This window comes from Alligator sinensis, unplaced genomic scaffold (assembly GCF_000455745.1).
Source record: "Alligator sinensis unplaced genomic scaffold, ASM45574v1 scaffold617_1, whole genome shotgun sequence".
Taxonomy (NCBI): domain Eukaryota; kingdom Metazoa; phylum Chordata; order Crocodylia; family Alligatoridae; genus Alligator; species Alligator sinensis.
This window is the reverse complement of record NW_005842291.1, coordinates 1,141,845-1,163,439: the sequence shown is the minus strand read 5'-3', so window position 1 is coordinate 1,163,439 and position 21,595 is coordinate 1,141,845. Positions and strand designations below refer to the sequence as shown.

General features: G+C 39.4%; 1 protein-coding gene across 1 annotated transcript in view; it reads right to left on the bottom strand.

Annotated features, from left to right (window-relative positions):
- SLIT2 (slit guidance ligand 2) overlaps positions 1-21,595 on the bottom strand; it is a 469,229-nt gene that overhangs the window by 138,158 nt on the left and 309,476 nt on the right. The window contains exons 7-9 of the mRNA XM_025209503.1: positions 21,302-21,373; positions 18,325-18,488; positions 13,305-13,443 (exon numbers count right to left, since the gene is read on the bottom strand). Of these exons, the coding sequence (XP_025065288.1) occupies positions 13,305-13,443; positions 18,325-18,488; positions 21,302-21,373 (375 nt within the window). The remainder of the gene's footprint in view (positions 1-13,304; positions 13,444-18,324; positions 18,489-21,301; positions 21,374-21,595) is intronic.

Here is a 21,595-nt window from a genome sequence, read left to right as displayed (position 1 = left end):
TAATTATATCTGCTGACATAAATAGCTGCTAAAGTATTAACAACATTTTACATTCTCTCTTAACGAGCCTTTCTGGTGTTGTGTGTTACAATATGCATAAGCACTGGATCTGGTACAACTGCTGACACAGACAGGATTGCTGCTAAAGAGTGTTGTGAAAGTTACATTCTCACCATTAAGTCCAAAAATGAACATTCCAAAAACACCATCATTTAAGACAAAATGAAGTCAGAAAAAAATGACTTCAGAAAAACATACTGAAATGGTATCTATATTTATTCTCACTTACTGATGTCTGGACTTAATCATATAGTTTAAAGGCCTACATTTTATTAAAGCACTACTCATTCACACCAGCTGGGAGGTAGAAGCAATACCCAATATGTACAGTGTGTCATGCAATCTGGATGATTTCTTTAAAAAGGTGTGGCAAAGCTATGAGCAGATCATCTCAAATGAATATCGATAAAACTTTTATCACAACTCCATATACTATACATGGCATTATAAATTAGAGAATGTATTCAAGAATCTAAAGAAATCTTATTGGTATCTTTACTTTCTTCTTTTCTTTTCCTTTCCTTTTTTTTGTGTCTTTCTACAAATAAAGCTATGTCCCCTAATTACTGTGAATTCCACTGCATAGACCTCTGAGGGAAAGAAAAAATATATTAATAATAAATTTTAGAAACCTCTAAAAATGACGTAAACTTGATTTTCTGTACATAAAAATGCCATGTCTTTAAAGCAAGACAGAAGCAAATGCTTTGTGTTTCACTGAAAGCTGGAACCTCCCTAATCCAGTAGTATTAAATTTCAATTTCAAGCCCAATGCATCACTATATATTGGATCTTAAACCTAGCATTGGTCCTGGATCATTGCCTATCCAGGGCTTTGGGACAGTATCATGTTTTTTAGGAACGAAATTCACATTTGAAGGAAACCATATATTTGGATTATTATTACTTTTTTTTAATGGCAGTTGTATAAAGCTGTTCAGAGGTTTAGAATGTTATATTAAGCTCTGGGAACGATAGATTAGCACAGAGCAATTATCTGAAGTGGTTGAAGAGGCATGATGTCATAAAGCTATCACATTTATCATATAGTTCTCTCTCTATCACAATACATGCTTATATATTATTGATGGAACAGAATGCCCAGTTTTGGTATCCACAATTCAGGAAGGATGTTTATGAACTGGAAATGGTTCAGAGAAGAGCCACAATAATGATTAAAAGATCAGAAAATATGTCTAATCGCAAAATACTTAAGAAGCCTAATCTGTTAGGCTTAACAATAAGCAGGTTAATAGATTACTTCAGGGGAAGAGAAAAATGAGAACTTGGGGCTCTTCCATTTTATAGACAAAAGTATATTAAGAAGTTGAAGCTAGGCAATTTTAGACTTGACATACTTTTTTTCCCCCCACAGTCTTACTCATTTACAGTTTGACTCCTCAGGAAGCTTCTAATAATATTAGCAGACAGGATTTGCCCAGATTTTCTAAGTATGCCCTGGCTTTTATTTAAATGAAAAAAACACAATAAATCACTGCTTGCTAGAACACAACAAACTTCATAAAGGCAACACTCCTTATTTTCTAGCTCACCTTTCTCTGGGGTCCTTGAAGTTGTCCATCTGTGTTCAGAAAGGTAAAACTTTCCCCCATTTCACTGGCTCCTGATGCAGGCAGCTTGAGCTGCTGAAAATGGCTAAAGAGACCAAATGCCTCAGTTCCTGCTGTTTTATAACCTTCCAGCCTTTCTGCAAGGTGACTTTGTAGTCAAGGCAACCTTTACTCTGACAAACCTGTTATCTTTAGTAAAAGCCAGAATATTGTCTAGGATATTTATATATGAATACATGAACATCTCCATTTAATGACCCTTCATTGTTAAATCTGTGCTCAGCTTTGGAGTTTCAGCCAAGCAGAGAACAGAGACAGTAATAAGGTGTACATTCACAATGCAGTTGGCAGGTTGGGAAAGATGCATAGAAAATACTCACAGCCTTACATGGAGTCTTAAGTTTAATAGATGGATTTCCCAAATTATCTAATCAAGTCACCTCTTACCTTGTTTTGGATAAACTAAATCTATCAAGATTCTTAAGCTTCTCTCTTCATTGCAGGTTTTCCAGACTTCACCCCATGCTTGCAGCTCTTTTCAGAAATCTTTCCAATATTTTGATTTACTTTTTAAAGTGTGGGCATCAGAATTGGACACGTTATTGCCAAAAAAAGTCCTCAGAAAAGTTCTCTTTTAGTCCTCCTAGATAGTTTCCTATTTATACAGATGTAGCCAAGCACCAGTACACAATCAGTCAGTGATGGGCTTAAGGAAGACAAAGAAGTGGGGAGGGTGGGACAAGGGGAGGTAGAAGAAGATGAGAACTGGCAAAATGATAGTAAAGCCAAGAGGCTTTAGCAAGAAAAAACAAGAAGGAAGGAATATAAATATGGGAACTGGCAGGGACACATCAATAAGATTAGCATCTGACAACTGAACTGCCTTCATTTTTTATACAAAACTATTTATCAGAGCAGGTCATCTTTATCTGACTACAGCAATACAAAAACACATTCTACTGCTAACTTCTTTATTTTACCTTTCCTTCATACCACTATGCTGAGGAATGGGATTTTATAGACAGCTATTGGATCCTGAGTATCAACTCATACAAAAAAACGAAGAAGTCTTTCAGAAATCAACCTAGACCACAAACAGCTTTTTGAGCCATTATTTTGAATGAACATCCTGTCACTTACTTTTGGGTATTCCTTTTTAAGTAACTAGTAGGTTTAATAATACTGCTGCTGGGGTAGTTCCTTCCCATTCTAGGAATTCCCTGTTTGGTCATGTGTAAGGGTGCATCCCATTCAAATGGACCCCAATCAATTTCTAGAAAGCATTCTAAGACTCCCAATGTGGTAGATGGACCCCCACGTGCAACTAAATGGAGGGAAATCAAATGAGAGCCTAGAAGTGCCTTTTGGGTACTACAAACTTGAAAAGGTCTCCTTAAAGAAGATTACAAAGTGGACTTTCTGAACTTTCCAAAAGAGCCCTAAATTGGAGAGAAAAAGAAATAGGTGCATGGGACATCCCTTATATCTGACTTGAGCTTAATAAGTGGAACTCATTCAATATATTACCCAAATAAAAAAAAAATCTATGTAAAAAAGATTTTGAGCCAAACAATAATTGAAAGTCTAAAGGAAGATGCTGGAAATGCCAATGAAAATAGATTTTCTGTGAAAGAAATAATCATTTTTAATCTGCTAAAATTTTGGGGGGCTTAGACATCAGAAAAATACTAGTTAACTCAGAACCACCTGATATATTTTATTTGGATTTTCAAAAGCCTAGCTCCTGTAGGAGGCTATTACAGAAACATTCCTGTTCTGAAGTAGGAAGTAAAGGCAAGCACCTGAAACTGGCTAAGAATCAAGAAAGCAGCAGTTACTTTTCATCATGGCACATGGTTAACATAGGGATGTTATAACATTATGTACATAATCATTTACGTCTTGGGTGTCAAATATACAGCCCATGTACCAGATCATCTGGCACTCAAGGCTTCTCATTATGGCTGTCAGAAGCCAAAGACTTAATGCCACTGCCATTTAACCCCATCTCCATCCTATGGCTGCCAAAGGCACACTGTCAGTGGGGCCAGCGCTCAGGGAATGAACACCACTGTATAGTTAGTGTTTTTGGTAGTAACTAAAATTAGCAGCATTAACCCCCAAGTTGCTAAGCATGGTGGTGGTATTGACCACTTGGCTGCTGGTACCAACACAGCAGTGTTGGCTGCTATGGCCAGGAGCCCTATGGCCTGGGTCCGGCCCAAGAGGAGCCCTGCAGCCTCAATCCAACCAATGAAACAAATGAGTTTAACACCCTGGATTTACATACCAAAAAACCCTCTGTGCTAGATCCATCCATGGACTGAGGGAAGCCCTCCTGACCTATGATGCACCTATAGAATAGGGAATGGCCTGCTATGTTGTTGAGCTATGTTGAGCTATGTTGCTTTCTGTATAGGTTTCAGGGGGACCTGCAGGGAGAATTAGCCTGGTTCTTTCTCCCCATCCTGAGCGATATGGAAGCTTCTGCCATACTGTGCACTTACCATGGTGAGTGAATGAGATACTAAGGCCTTATATTAGAGAGATGCACGATTGAATCAAGCTGAATTCCTTCATTCCCCTAATGCTCCAGCAGCCTGTAGACCTTGTCAGTGCAGTGCCTACTACTGAAGCATCATGGCTTTATTATGGGCATATTGAGTTATTTTTTAGACAAAGCCAATATATTCAAGTGGAGTGCAAACAGGTACAGAGAAGTTAATGTTAACACTTCATGATTTAGTTAAATGTATTGCAGACAAGGCACACAATTCTTCTTTGCAAGCTTTTGGATACAGCCACCCTTCTTTAGGCTGAGGAAACCTGAAGAAGGGTGTTTGTACCCTAAATCATGCAAGGAAGAATTTTTCCAACTATTTTAGTTGGTTTAATAAAAGGTATAGGATTTACCCAAAGAACCTTGTCTGCCTATGTCCTTAGACCAACATGGCTACAACCAATGCCCCAGTTAAATGTATTGGCATTTTAATGGAATAAAGAAAAGACATTTCTTCATAGTCTTCTCCCAGCTAAATGTAAAAAGATTTGCAACAAATTATATGGGTGATAGAGCTTCTTTAAAATGGGTTACAAGAATTTCTAGAACTTTCTATTATATGAAAACTTAAATATAGAAACTACATAATGATTTAGAAAAGATATGAACATTGGAGTAGCAAAAGGTAAAAGTGACACAAAATGTCCTAAGTTCTCTGATCATCAAGATCAGAAAACAATGTAAGGATCTTCAGAAGTACTAACAAAGCTAAGTGGACAGGTAGTACAATGTATAGCATTACATATTTAGATAGAATAATATGATGTACTTCTATACACTACTGGGTTCTAATAAACTGAAATAACAGGAGTAAAAACCTCGGAATCAGTTTGGACAGATCAATAAAACCACCCCTATTCCATGTGCCTTGGAAGCAGAAGAAAGGAAAATAGAGTATTAAGATGGATAAAGATAGTAATAACTATAATCCTATTATATATATTGATGATTCAGTCTCACCTGGAATATCATGTACAGTTTTGGTCACTTCATCTCAAAAAAAGATATAAATCAGAACTAGAGGGAGTTCAGAGGCAAGCGATGAAATTGATTAAGGCGTGAAAAGAGTGATGACGATTGAAAAGGATTGGAATGTTTAGTTTGGAGAAGATAAGAAAAAGAGACAGATATGATGGAGGTATTCAAAATAATAACCATGAGGTAAACTAAGAAATTCTACTTACCCTCTATCAGACTACACAAATAATAGGACAATTAATTAAATTCAAAACACAGGTATTTAAAAATGGAACCATTTCTTTTATACTTCACATAATTTACCTGTGGACCTCATTAGTCCAAAATATGGTTGAGGTTAGGAATTTACGAAGCTGAAGAATAGATTAGTTTGCTTTCTACTTATCAGGTTATCCTTTCTACTTTATTTCTCTTGTCTGTTGGCTACCTAATAATGTCTCTCTCATCCTGTTTTTATTTACATATGGAGTTTTATACAGGCCTTTGTGTAATCTGGTATTTAGCCCAAGCTCTGCCTGCTTTTTTCTCAGAACTGAGGAAGAGTACTTGGTACCTAAAGTTGCCTATATCTCTCCCAATTACACAGTTTGTCTAATAGAAGGTATCACCTAGAACAATTTTTGCCTCTTACAGAATAGATTATACATTGTTTTTTTTATAAAAGAGCTTTTCTTCAGAAATCACAGCAACTCATAGTTTCAGAAAAATACAAATATTATTCAGGAATGATAAAAACTATTTCTCTTACAGCAGGGGTTTCAATCTCACCCTGGGCCCTCCATTGGAACCAGACTACAGGGGCTCCTCCTGGGGTGCATTCAAAGGGTCTGAGGCAGCATGGGTCTGTGTTTGGGCAATGCTGCAGGTCCACATTCAGGTGATGGCGGCACAGGAATCTGTGGTCAGTGCTGGGCAGCACTGGGGTGAACAAAGATTGTTTTTCCACAGCCCTTGCTCACTCCTCCTAGACAGCCATCAGATCCCAGGGACCCCGAAGACTTCATTGGGCAATACCCCGCTAACCCTACTCCCATCTTCTGGTGGCCCACTTGACAATTGGCAGGCTGGATGGAACAGTTCTGTGGGCTGTATGTTCGACACCTCTGCCCTGTAAGAACAGGGTTTCATAATTTACTACTTGAGAATTTCTAGCACTCTCTACATCGATGACATCTTCATCATTTGGACTGAGAACCTGCAATCTCTGATTGAGTTCCATCAGAAATTCAACAGTCACCATCCCTCCATCTGACTTTCTTTAGAATACTCCAGCACCAACATCTCCTTCTTAGACACAATGATCAGTATCCGGAAGGGTAAAATACAGACCACAGTATACAAGAAACCCACAGACCAACATATATATCTACACAGAACCAGCAATCACCCTAAACACACCAAAAAAGCAGTGATATACAGCCAAGCCCTCAGATACCACCGCATCTGTACTGAAGAGAACACCCGGGATTGCCACCTCACCAATCTTAAAAAGGCTTTCACCCAGCAAGGACACTCGTCCAGAGAGGTAGATCGCATGTTTGAAAGAGCCACCTGGATACCACGTGAAGAACTGCTGCAGTACAGAAGAAAACCCCCCACAAATCACACACCTTTGGTTATGACCCATCACCCATCCCTTGAACCTCTACGGAAAATCCTCAAAAAATTGCAACCCATACTAGACAGAGACCCTATTCTTAAAAAGATCTTCCCAGAGCCACCCATCCTAGCCTTCAAACAAGCACCGAACCTCGCCAACCTCATCACCAGAAGCAAACTTCCTCAAGCCCAGAACACACTAAAAGGATCCAGACCATGCCAGGACAAGAAATGCAAAACCTGCCCCCACATCTCCACCACCCCCACTATTACTACACCCCACAACAGAGCCATCAGCATCCCAGGATCTTACAGCTGCACCTCCAGGAATGTAGTATACCTCATCCAATGCACCAAATGCCCTGATGGAAAATACATAGGAGAGACCAGACAACAACTGCGCACCAGAATGAACGCACACCAGAAATCCATCAAAGACAGAAACACACAATTACTAGTGGGGGCACATTTCTCACAGGAGGGCCACTCTCTCTCCAATCTCTCAGTCCTGATCCTCAAGGGAAATTTACACAACACTTCCCAGAGACGAGCCTATGAGCTCCATTTCATCAACCTGCTGGATACTAGAGATCAGGGACTAAACATAGACATTGGATTTTTGATACATTATAATCTGCCTGGCAACTGACTCCCCCGCCCAGCCCAGCCCCTGGCTTCTTTACTTTTCATTCCATCCAGGAAGAGCACACACCAACTGCTGCAGCTTCCTTAGTCTGACAAAGGGTTTTTGAACCCGAAAGCTTGCTTAATAACTATTCTCCAACTATTTGGGTTGGTCTAATAAAAGATATCAAATTCACCCAAGGAACCTTGTCTGCCTATGTCCTTAGACCAACACGGCTACAACCTACACGCCTGTAGCACTCTCTACTGAATTAATTGGCGAAGACACTAGACAAGAGAGACCTCTGGCTTGTCCTTGGCCCCTGGAAGCCATTACACTTAAGATGCAATTAACTTGTTAATCGCATCATAAATATCAATCCTACCCCATGTTCACGCAATTTATGGTGCAACAAATTGGGAAACCACTCCGGTACAATTCTAGGGCTGGGACCGACAATCACCGATTGTATGTCCCAGCCCTGAGACCATACCAGTTCACACCAAGCTGTGGGCACTCACCTCTCAACCTACCAATGCAGAGAGAATCTGGGATCATCACGACCTGCTATGTGTTGCCAATGCTTCCCAGACTCCACCACCATCTATTTCAGTCTCCCTTTCACAAGCACTTGCAATTGCCACATTTCCATTTCCTCACTACTGAGCAAAATCATGACTCCAGCCTCTTTGTTTAGATCTGACCCCACCCACCATGATGGTCCCCATCCCCATCTGTTTACAAAACACTTATAATCCCTCTCCCATGGGATTCCACATTCCTGCAAACATAGCATGTCTACTTTTGCCCCATTCAATATTGGCATAATCTTATCCCACCTCTTCCTCAATAACACACTTCTGACATTTATACACAAAGTCATGTACATCCATTTAAATTTCACATAGGCATTGGTGCTTGGCACTCCACCACCCTGTGCCCCTTCCCTTCACATCTGTAGCATATTGTATATTGGCAGTATGCGGCCCAATATCATTCTTGCCCATACTTGGTACAGAGTTTAGGCTGTCCAAAATACATTGTAAACCCTCCATGTGGCCCTATCTGAATTACTGGTAGTAAGTGCATTATCCTACCAAAGCTCCTCCCATCCACCTTCATTACCAGCGGAGCTCTCCACGATCCCATCCATATACCATGTTTATCATATATCTTCTCAACATACATAACTTTTTGTACATAATACTCTAACCCAGGGGTTCCAAACCGTTTTAGGCTGAGGATCAGCAAACTGCAGACCAAAAGTGACCGCGGACCGGCAAACTGAGGACCAGCAGTGACTGGCAAACTGTGGGCAGGTAGCCAACTCTTTTTTATACTCAGTATATAAAAAGGATGGCTGCCAGTCCACAGTATGTTGGTCACTTCCAGTCCATGGTTTGCCAGTCTGCAGTTTGCTGGTCCACGATCACTTCTGGTTCAGTAGCCAGTCCTCCTGTGGACCGGCAGCCAACCCTTTGCAGCCCAGCACTGGGCTGCTGCCTGGGGGTTGAGAACCGCTGCTGTAACCATTTCTCTTTCTCCCCCATCACAAGCATATCTGTGTACATTTGAATAATTATTGTCCTTTTTCTTGTCTTTTCTTCCTCAATAAAATGTAGTGGTTCTTCAATTCTTCTCTCTCACCTACTGCCTCATAGTCTTCAAAAAATCCTCATAACCTTTTCGGCTCCAATACAAAATTTTCCAAGACTTCTGGTTAGGAAAGGTGACCAGGTTATTCAAATGTTCTGCTTTAACATCCAAAACTTCAAATAATATTTTTCTAAAAATTCATATCTATTCATTGTCCAAGTTCTCTGTTGTCCTTCCCCTGTTACTACTGCTCTTATTCTAAGACACAGATTACCTGTCGTTCCATCTCTCACTTCTTTCCATCTTCTTTCTCTTTGCAGATCTGGTTTATTCCACTGAATACTCTTCCTTTTCCCTTCAATTACTGTTTCATTCTTCATTTCTCCCTCCTGACCTCCTCTCCTCATTTTCTCCTGTTCTTCCCGCTGACTGGACTCTTCCCTCATTGCTTTCTTCATTAAAGTCTCCTCCAACACCAGCAATCCCAGCATACCTTTCTTTCTTACCTTTTTCATCCCTTCCTCCCCACCTTTGTCCATCCTCCATCAGACTCTTGATCTTTGCTTCTGCTCTCCAATTGGTTTATCATCTTTTGGTCAACTTCCCCTTTCATAACTGTCACTCTCCTCTCCAACACTGTTGCCAATGCTGCTCCAGGATCCAAGAACTCCTCCCCCTATCCCATCCCAATGCTCCATCACTATCCCCACCCGAGTGCTTATGGGATCAAGCTAGGCAATATACCAGGCCTCTATCTGCTTATATACTTGATTTTAGCCAAAGATGGCCACGAAGCTATGCCACTGATAGGAACTGACCCCAAAGATAGTTTAAGGCAGCCCAGCTAAATAAGATATATGGCAGTGGCCACTGTGCTCAGTCCCCCTCAGCATCAACTCTTTTTCAAGTCATAGTGAGCCACTACCTTGCATACATTTTTACTCTGTTTGCTCCTGCAGCTGAGCTGCATCTTTTTTTCCATTTCCAATTATTCCTGTTTCTTCACCAGCTTTAAATGTCTGGAAAACATCACTAAATGGTGCCCCAAACAGTTCACTGGGAACGCTTCTGCTGCCCCCTCCCTCAGGCTGTTGCATAGGATTAGTATGGTCCTGCCCTCCATGAGGTGGAGCCAGATTAGACTGCTCTGAGCCTCATCTGCATATAAATTTTACGAGGATCCAAGGACTCATGACAAGAACATCTGGTTCGAGTCATGAGTAGGGGGGGCAATTAGCGCATAGATCATTTGGGGGGGAGGGGGGTATCTGGATTATACACACATACTAAGCGGTGCTGAGGTGTGGAGTCAGCATGACTTGAATGCTGTTGACTCTGTTGGGACCTGCCCAGACCAATGAGCTGTATGGTAAATCAAAAGCCTTTTAGCTTTGGACTAACTTTATGTATCACTTCTTGGCCACTCATGAGCCAAGATCAAGTGTCACTGCTGCACTGGTTTGGTACCTAAGCCAAAATGGATTTAAATGGCATTGTGTGGTGGAGGGTGCACCCCTGTCCAAATGCACTGCGGCCAGGATGCCATCTTCCAGTGGGAAGATCTCAACTACATGACTACTTTATGGAAATGGGGGGCTCCTCCATAGCTTGCTCCTATGGCCATTGGCTGAGGGCAAGCAAGACTCTGGGGCATCTGAGCCCCAATCCTCCAGGCTTGGGCCTGCACACAGGATGCCTGCTGAAAGATTTGGTAGTATCTGAAGCCCTGAGCTGAAAAGCCTGGGGTGGAGGATACTTGCTGATTGCAGCACCACATATGGTGATTGAATGATTGAGCTTTGCTTAATCAAAAGGATTTGGAACTAATCTGGCTAATCTGAACTGGAACACAAAAAAATATTCCAAAAGAAAATTGTTTTTAAAATCTATATGTATGTGTATTAGGTAAAAAAGAGCTGCTTAAAAGTGTGTTTATGGATTACCTCTGCTAAGACTTGAAGCAGTTTCAAACAGTAAAATAGTTCATCAAATCTGAATGAACAAAGTCTATGTGTACACATAGTAATTTGCCTATATGCAACTTACTATATGCATGTTTATTTCCAAGTCAGTATTTTCAAATTTTCCTCTTACTTCTATGTGCTTAGGGACAGGAGGGTCTGATAGTAAGGGGGAGGGGAGGCTGTAGGGGGAAGGAGTTGGAGGGACAGAAGGCAGGGAGGGCCACATGACCCTTCCAGATTTATTTTCCCTTCTGTACCAGTGGGGGAGGGACAAATTCAAGGCAAACCTCCAATAATTAGATTCTATAACTGGAAAAGTATAACAAACTAATAAATTTTCCATATAGGTAATCTAATTATTGTGGAGTTCTTATATATTCAGGGTCATCTTATATGTGAGTAAATATGGTGCTTTCATTACTTTAACTGCCTATACAGAGTCATTATTTAAATACTGTGTTATATTTTTTAAACCAACAATAATACAGTGCCTATGTTATATGCATATAAACTAGAGAAGTTCTAAAATCACAGAAAAGTAGGGCTAGAAGGAAACACAGGAAGTCATCTAGTTTAACCCCCTGATCACTGCAGGATCTTTTAAACCATCCCAGACAACCTAAAATGTTCTTAAAAATTCCAAGGACAGAGAGTCCACAATCACTCAGTACTTAACTACCTTTATAGGAAATGGCTTTTCCTAACAGCTAATCTAAACTTCCTTTGCTGTAATTTAAGAGCCCATCTTGTTCCCTGAGACTACAGAGAATAGACTATCACCATACTCTTTAAAGACACCCTTCACGTACTTTGAAGATTGTTATCAAATACTCCTCAGTCTTTTCTTCTCCAGACTATATAATCCCAATTGTTCCAATGTACTATCCTTGTAAATCATATTTCCTTGACCTGTAATATTTTTGTTGTCCACTACTGAATTCTATTTAATTTACCCAAGTGTGATGCCCAAAACTAGACACAATACTTCAAGTGCGGCCTTACCAGTTCCAAATATTCCTTGACTTGCAAACAACACAATAGCACTTTTATTAATACATATCAGCCTACTGATTTTTGTTTGTTTGTTTGTTTGTTTGTTTGTGTTTTTTGCAACAAGAGCACACTGTTGGTTTATTTTCATTTTATCATATACTATCGGCCCTGGGCTGGTTTCTATGGTACTGCAGTTTAGCCAGTCATTTCCAAGTCTGTATTTGGGCGTGCAGTTGTTACATCCTTGCACCTGTCCTTACTGAATTTCATTAGTTTAATTTAGGACCATTTCTCCAGTTCATCAAGATCATTCTGCATCCTAATCCTAAATCCTATCAAAGCCTCTGCAACACCGCTCAGGTAGGTGCCATCTGCAAATTTACTAACTGGGCACTTAATTCTGTTCTCTAAACAATCAGTAAATATATTAAATTTTACCACACCCAAGACAAATCCCTCAGTACTTCCTTCTAATTAGAGATTAATGACTACTCTTTGACCATGATGACCCAACAGGTTATATATCCACCTGACAGTAGTTACATCTACCCTGTATTTTTAGATTACTTATGAGGTACTAATATACAGGAACAAATCATGCCTTTATTTGTACTTGTGAATATCCAAGGAAGAGACTACGCTTTCTTGGATAGAAATAACAGCAGAATTTTCTTGTCTAGATACAAGATGTAAAATGGGAATATTTCCATTGTGTGTAAACAATGTGAAAAGGGGGATTCAACGTATAGTGCTATTGGCCAAGAGCTAGAAGCAGCTGGATGTTCCATAAATATTGACATTATATTTGAAAAGTTAAGCCACTCTCTACTTACATATCCTCTACTTCTTCCCCAATATTATGACCAAAATGACTGCATTTCAGACCTCTTCCCATAACCCTACCTCTACCTTCTGAACCTGCTTTTCTTCAAATATCACTTAGGAAGGCTTACTGGTTAGGGATGTTTTGTGAGGGGTATGTTTCACTGGAACAGGTGGTTAAGAAGTAATTGAAGGCTAGCAACTCCATGGGGAAAAGTTAAGGCTATCATATGTGATCAGTGCTGAAAGGCCAGAGAGAAAAGCCCTAAACTTTTAATGCCCCACTTAAAACCCATTTCCAAATTGAACATTAACTCTAAAGCTCTGATTAGTGACTCTGGAATTAAATTACAACTGAAAATATAGGCCATAATACATATTTTCTGCATGCACTCTTAAATATGATTGATATTTCTGAAAGGCAATACATATTAAATATAACCAACTTACATCCATACATTAACAGTAATACGTATAAGAGTATAAATGGAATATATATTTATACAATTTAATGGCAAGAAAGCAAGATTACATACATTTCAGTAATGGTTTCTGGAAGATTGGTTGGGATATCAGTAAGGCCTTTCCCCCGACAGTCCACAATGTTGTTACTACAGGTACATGCAGTGGGACAATGCAAGACACTGCAGGAAGGAGCCATAAAAGACTGATGACCTGGAACACAGAACAGATTGTTGCTTCTAAAACTACAGAATACTATCAAATAGAAGTGCAGCTCATCCTAATAATCTTTTTCTCTCTTCCTTACAAAGACCAGGAATAATTCTTAGAACAAACACGGCACAAAAACAGACATGATGAATTAATTTATTAAAACATCTAAATAATACGTACACTTTTAAACAACATTAACAACATTAAAAAAATCAGATTAATTGCTTTAGTTCTCGAGTTCATTTTTTAGCTGCGCTAATAACACATGTTCAAAATCAGCTTGTTGCTTTAAAATAACTGGACAAAACATTATGTACTGAAGATACTGTACTTAACGTAGATTTTCAAATGTAAAATTACTTTATTTTTAAACAGTATTATATAAAAATATTGTTAATGGTAATGAACAAACTGTGCTACCAGAAAGAGACATACCTAATTAGCTGGTATATTCTATTGTGCACAATACAACATTTCTTTTAATATATGTACTCCTATTATGTTTTTTCTTTTTTTTCTCAAAACTACATGCTTTTTTTTATCTTATAACTCCAGAACTCAAAGACACTTTGGGTAAAATTGTAAAGTTATGCTTCAGTGAGTTTATATATGTTATTCCAGACTGAAAAAAAAAGAAAGAAACCCTTCTAACTCATCTTAATTTATGTAGTTGGAATTAAATAAGTAAATCTTTTTATAAGTTCTTTGTGCTATCTTTTATCAAGTGGGCATGTGTATTCACTGCATTTAAGTTGAATAATTTCACAGTCAGAAAATAGATCAAGGTATGATTTATGTGCACTGTTAAAATGTATAAATGGCACATTCTCTAGTATAGCCAGTAAATCTAATTACTGTAGCTATTCAAATTTGGGATGGCAAGATATTTTCTTTTCCTTCCCTTTTTGTTTAAAACAAAATAATATAAATCTGTTAAAAAATTCCTGACCCACTTTTGCATCACAAATCTAAATTTGAAGATCTCCATGTCTATTGTATAATGTTATACTGTAACCTAGAGTTCTTGGTTGTAGCTGTGTTGGTCTAAGGACATAGGCAGACAAAGTTATTTGGGTATATGTGGTATCTTTTATTAGACCAACTAAATAGTTGGAAAAATTATTCCTTGCAAGCTTTCGGGTACAAACACTGTTCTTTAGGCACAGGGAGAGTTAGCTGTTGCTTTGTATGCTCTCCTGGATGAAATGGAAACCAGTATGCAAAATGCAGGTCTGTGGAAATGCAAGTACATAGCAGTGAGGATCAAAGGCCCTGCGAGACAACAGGTGTGAGACAGGTAGTTGGAGTGGCAAGGGCAAGTTGGGGAGGAGGGGAGAGGGAATTTGAAGTGGTGATAGAAAGTAGCTGGTAAAATGCAGACAGGTTACCTGAGGTTACTGGATGGTAGGCAGGTTATAATGTGCCATAAATTCAATGTCTATATTTAGTCCATGATTTTTTGTATCCAGTTGATTTATGAAGTGAAGTTCATAGGCTTGTAACAAAAGGTGTTTTTTAAATTCCCTTTAAGGATTAGAACTGAGAGATAGGGGAGAGATTTGTTATCTTCTGAGAAGTGTGCACCTACAAGTAGTTGGGTATTTTTGTCTTTGATGAACTTTTGGTGTGTGTTCATTCTGGTGTGCAGTTGTTGTTTGTTTTTTCCTACATATTTTCCATCTGGGCATGCAGTGCACTGGATGAGATATATTACATTTCTGAAAGTGCAGGTGTAAGATCCAGGATCCACTTCAAATTCACCCCACCCCACCCCACCCCAGCTACCTGTCTCGCAGGGCCTTTGATCCTCACTGCTACACATTTGCATTTCCACAAACCTGAATTTTGCATAATGGCTTCCATTTCACCCTGGAGAACACACAAAGCAACAACTCTCCCTGTGCCCAAAGAAAAGTGTTTGTAGCTGAAAGCTTGTAAAGAAAAATTGTTCCAACTACAGTAAAATCCCTGTTATCCAGCATTCTACTAGCTGGAATAATCTATTAACACGCCACCACATTCACCTGTCCCGCGCTGCCGCCATGCACCACCCCGTACTACTGCCACTGTGTGCAAGTCCTCCCCCTCCCCCCCAGTATTTTTAGATATCTGGAATTTTTACATAACCAGTACCTGGAATTCCCCACTCATGCCAGATAACAGAGATTTTACTGTATTAAGTTGATCTAATTAAAGATACCACGTTTACCCAAATAACCTTGTCTGCATACTGTAACCTAGAAACTTTATCATGCTAAAATAGATAAACAAATTATAAGCTTGATATAACTAGCTGTTGTGCATACTCAGTACTTGATATATAGTTGTTCCATTTCCTAAATTATACCATGAAGAATATTAGTCTCCCGGGACAGCAGTTTTTAATGTTTAAAATTTAGAGGTAAGTGAGATGTACATGAGAGCAAAAAGGAGCCAAACCTAACATAACATATATATGTTATTATTTTTAAGCTCTTAAATAATATTCAAACTTAGTAAAAAAAAATAAACTAGTGAAGAGATGAGAAACACATACTGATTTTCCCTCCCCAAAACAATATTTTAACAAGAAAGCTAATATCTCAGAGAAAATGAGAATATTCACAGATATCTGCTTAAAGCCAAATTTAATTTTCAGGTGATATATATGGTTCTTGTTGGGATTCCCTTATCTCAAGACAAAGGCAAAATATTTTGAGCCAGTAGACATTAGACTCAGGATGGTAATGAACTAACTCTTAATTTTATACACAGGTTAACATGAGCAGATCCCTGCTCCAGTACAAAATTTCACTGAGGTCAGTGGGGTCCTGTCTGGCCACAGAAGTCCCTCAGGACAGAAAAGACCTTCACAGTGGATGCATCTACACATGCATTTGATCCGGGATCAGTTTACTCATGGGTCAACCACTCTACTGCTGCTACTTCCCAGGGCCCTGCAATGAGACCTTGCTCCCACCAGGGGGAGATCTAGGTTCTCCCTGGGTGATAGTCCAGGGGCTGGCAGAGAGCACTGGGCCAGGAAACATTATACCCTGCCCCTGAGGGCTGCCTACCGCTGGGGTGGGACCAATCTTCCCTTACCACAGCAGCAGAGTTCCTGGCCCTGACTCCCCGATCATGGGCCGGGGAGTTGGAAAGAGCTGCAGGGGAGGGGGAGGTCTCAACTCCTGCCCCAATACACTGGTGGGGCAGCTATCTCGTTGCTAGCTGGCCCACTGGCAGATCAGGGCAGGGGGCTGGGACCTACCTCAGCCCTGCAACTCTTTCCAAGCTCCATGCCTTGATTACTGAATTGGGGCATGGGGCTGACCAGGACAGTTCGCAGCCCCCGCCCCGCACACAGGGTGGAAGCTGGGGAGCCTGTTCCCCACTTAGCTCCGCAAACACAGAGCTGGGCAAGCAACACATTTCCCAGTGCTGTAGAGAGCTGCTGCTGTGAGCTCCCTGCTGGCAGGGTCTAGAGAGCCTGTTCTCTGCCCACAGCTGGGTGGGGAACAAGCTCCCCAGAGCCATGCAGACCTGAGCAGGGAACTAGTTCCCCAGCCTGGTCCCTGACCAGTTCTGTGCTCATGGAGCTGGACAAGGAACAAGCTCCCCAGCCCTCACTATTAGGGAACTTCCAGCACCAGCTTCACACCAAGAGGCCAGTGCTGGAAGACCCTCATCTCCCAGCCCAAGCTCAACGGTCATGTGCTGGGAGACCCTTATATCCCAGCATCAGCTCTGTGACCGTGAGGCTAGCACTGGGAGACATTTATCTCCAGGTCTTTATAAGGATCTCCCAGCCCCTCTGATCACAATGGCAGAACAAGGGCTAGGAAATAAGGATCTCCCGCTCCCAATCCCCAATCGTGATCATGGAACAGAGGGTTTGGAGCTTCCTGCTGCTGGGGCAGGGGGACTTCGTCCCTGCCCAGGCTTTGCTGACAGAGCCTGCACCGGCAGCAGGCAGTTCCTAGGGCCAGGGAGTAATCTCGCCCCCTGGCGGACAGGTGACCAGGAGCTGATTTCCTCCTGGTCAGTCATCTACATGAGCGCTACTGCACTGTTACTAATCTCAAGTAAAATTGCTACTTACATTTGCAGGTAGCAAATTTACTCATGATTAGCGAGGTTTACTGCATAGTAAGCATGTGCACATGTAGATGTACTTGCTTACTTCACAGTAAACTACGCTAGTGTGCAGTTAAGTGCCTTGTGTAGACAGTCTAAATATAAGCTGGACATATTCAAGTATCTAGATGTCTTTGGAAAGTCTGAAACATTAGCCAAAGTTTACATATACATTTCAATCTGAGCATAAAAAAGGAGAAAAAAACATTAACTTGCCTTCTTCCTCATCTAGAAGATATGAAGAAAGGGAAAAATAGAACAGAGAAAAAAGTGATTAGTAATGAACTGTTAGTAATGTCAATATTCATTATAGAAAACAACCAGATGTGCTAAAGCAGACAAAAGTCATTCTACAATTATACTGGGAGTACAGAGATAAGGAAAATTACAGCAAATACTGAAGAAAGGGAAAAATGAGCTCACCCAGTTAAAAGTCATTTCATAGAAATAGTTGCCTCGGTGTCTCACATTGAATGTTTAGATTTTATTTTTCAGGTAGCTCCATCCCAAATAATTTGATTTTTGGAAGGACATGCATATAGTTTCCATATGTATCATTTAGCCAAAGTACAAAACATCACAAACAATCATACTTGAGTCACAAATATTTCCAAATTAACTGAACAGATTTTTAAACAATGTATTTGGACTTAGAGGATCTGAAATTCAAAGAGATATTTTACAGTGTACATGATTAGAAGCCTCCATTAAGATGGTTTTAAATGTTTATTAAGACAAAGCTCCAACAGAATATGTAATTCTTACCACTGCAGACAAATTCTCTTTTTTGAACTTCTGCTACATTGTGTCCTCTCAGGTGGGATGGGCCCATGCACTGAGTGTAGAGCCCAACCCGGGGGCGCTGACGCAGCCAATCAGATAGCCAGGCCAGGTGGCAATCACAGTAGAGGTTGTTGGAGTGGAGTCGACTGCATGAAAGGAAACAATCACTATGTTTAAATTATAAAAACTAAATAAAAAAACCAAAACAAAAGTAACTTGAGTGAAAGCACTGAATGAACAAGAAGGATTTACTTTTATGAACCCCTTAAATGAGGGGTTAATTTTTTAAAATTTTTATTTGATGTTTGAGAATTTTGTAGCTTTATTAACCTTTAAGTGGCAAAAAAAGTCTTTTTAGCTTTTAGCTAATTCGTTTATTGAACACCTAAATTTGGTAACATAAAATTGAGTATCTACAGTTTCTTCTCTCTTTGCTGAAAGAGAAAAGCAAATATATAATGGCTTAAAAAAGCCATGGAAGACCTTAGCTCATATCTGTGCAAAAGGCAAGTAAGACAAAAATGTCTGAAGTAAATTGTCCTATAATAATAATATACTGGCAGCAAAAAAAAAGTTAATAAAAGATTTGGCTTCCAATTAGAGATATCAGTAAGTCTGGTCATTATTAGTCTCTATAGAAACTGCTTGCAAAATCCTTTTAGCAGGTCATATTCATTTTCTGCTGAACAAGACGGAATAATAATTCGATATAAAACACCTTCTTTCACATCCCCTTTCTGATTTCCTCTCTTTTTTCTAATCACAGAAAATGGGATTAACTGCTTTTGGCTCCTAGGGACCCATACTCAAAGCAATGCCTGAAATTAAAAGACCAAATGGCAGGGAGTGAAGGAATTAAGTAAGTTGCCTCTGTTGGCAGAGACCCACAACAAGATCATGGCTCCTTGCCAAGTGGCAAAAAGCAATTTGCCATTGATAGAATACCAGACAAATGTATTCACTAAATTAGGTAATTTACTTCTGCTTGGCTTTTATGTTTTCTCAAACTAAGAAAAAGGACATCCAAAGTTATAAATCAAACCTTTGCTCCTCGAATCATCCATGACAGAGTAATGTCATTTTAGCCCTTTTTAGCTGATGTGCTCATTCCTAACTAAATAACTGTAATGGATATGAAAAAAATTAGAACTCACAAAAGAAAGCCAATTTATCTACTAAAAACTGCATTTAAGTAGCATTAAAGATGTTTTTGTGGGGCAGCTCTACAAGATGATTTAACTGATTTTGTATTTCCATTCATAAAGAAGAAATTAAAGCTAGCATATTGTCCTCAGCTCATTCTATTATGTTTGTGTATTGTGGCAAATATAGCACACAAAATGAGTCACAATTTAAGAGCCATACGTGGCCACTAGCGGCTAAGGACAAAAGGTCTGATTCTTCGTTTGCACCCATGCAAACAAGGAATATTTCCACTGAGATCAATGTAGTTAGTCCTCACAAAATGGTAAATAAAATAAGAATTGGTACAAGAGTGATACATCTCTTTTTCTGCATTCTCCACTGGCTGTTTATTATTACAGCTAACTATCACAGTTATATAATATATCGTACCATGGACTAACTTTCTTCTGTTTATACATTTTGAAAGAGTAAAAATTTCACAAAAATTGTAGGAAAGTCACAAAGGCTGAACAATATGACTCACAAAAGTTTGTGGCATTAATCCTGTTTGCACTTAAATATTTGAATATGGATTAACCAAATATTTAAGTAATACAAACACAATGGTGTATTCCAGTGCACAATACTAAACAGGCTAGTGGGAGTCCACAGACTAGTTTAAGTAGTAAGATAGGACCCAATCCTGAAAAGAAGGAATGTGAGATACTTTATATCTTTACATGACCTGTCCTATCAATTTCATAACCCTTACTCAGCTACAGGGGATCTCCACATATACACAAACTTGTCAATGTTAAAGTTTTTTAAGCATCAAGGACATTCTAACACATGTAATTATATTGACTGAGCTGCAGCATTAGATTGTTTTTCAAGCCAACCTCCCATTTATCTTTAATTTCTCCATCTTTCACTTCAGTGGGAGTTCTGCTTGGGAAAACACCTCTGGGTCAGGTCCTTATATAGATGTCTATTTTTGTTTTTGCTTTTTAATATAATTTGCATCTCTTTAAAAAGCCATTCTCAATTTTTATACAAACCCATGAAAAAAATTTAAAAATGAATAAACCAAACTAGCACTTTTTTAAACAGTCCTTTTGTTTCATTCTAGTAGCTTGAAGCATACTTTTATGTTTAAGTCACAAACTCTAAAAACGGGGGCTTGAATGTAAATGCTGGCACAGCCTTAATTATAACAGCACTACCGGATGATGCTATAATTTTATGTTACAAAGAATGTTGGAGAACCAGTTTAGTTTAATTAGGTCTGCTAGCAGTTCAGTAATAAAGCATAAAGATTTCCCATTTATCATATCTGACAGCCAATCAAAGATCCTTGCATGTTCTTAAATGAAATGTGACCCATCCAGCAGCTCAAAGTAAAACAATTTTTTTACTTTCAAAAAAGCATCCATTTATGAGATGAAGTGTTCTGGGCAGGACAGTCTCTTGCACTCAGCTTCTCTAGAGGGTGAAGCTGATGTGAGAGGTATTTAACAGGGACTGAATATTGGGGCAGCCATTGAGGCTGCATTTCCAATGGCCCTAAATACCCTTCATAAAGAGACTGTAGCTGCTATGTTATGTCTTGAATTTACCATGACGGTTTGTTAATTTGACCTGCCAGATCCCTCTGCAGTACATCTGTTCAAGCCTATATACCACTGCATATCAATTTAGAGATTTTTCAGTTGCTCTTTTATTTTCCATGACTCTGAGCCATCTACTTTTACAGAAGACAAGCAAAACTGTGTGTGGAAATTGTACATGCAGTAGAGTAATAGAAATGACAACTATTTCCAACAGGACTACTTACAAAGTTCTGAGTTTGGGCATGTGGTTGAAACTTGCCACTGATAATCGTGTGATGTTGTTGTTGTTGAGAGTGCTGCAACATATAAAAAAGAACAAAGTCAGCTTGCTACAGTTATTAGTAATGCAGATATTGTCCAACAGTTTCTGAAGAAAATCTGATGTTATTAATGTACATCTGATGTTTGTCATTTAATAGCCTGAAATGACCTGGGATTCCACAAAAACTGCTTAGAAGGAGTTACTACACATGCTGAGCTCATCTGTGGAAACAAAGCCGGAAATGCCATTCTGGTAT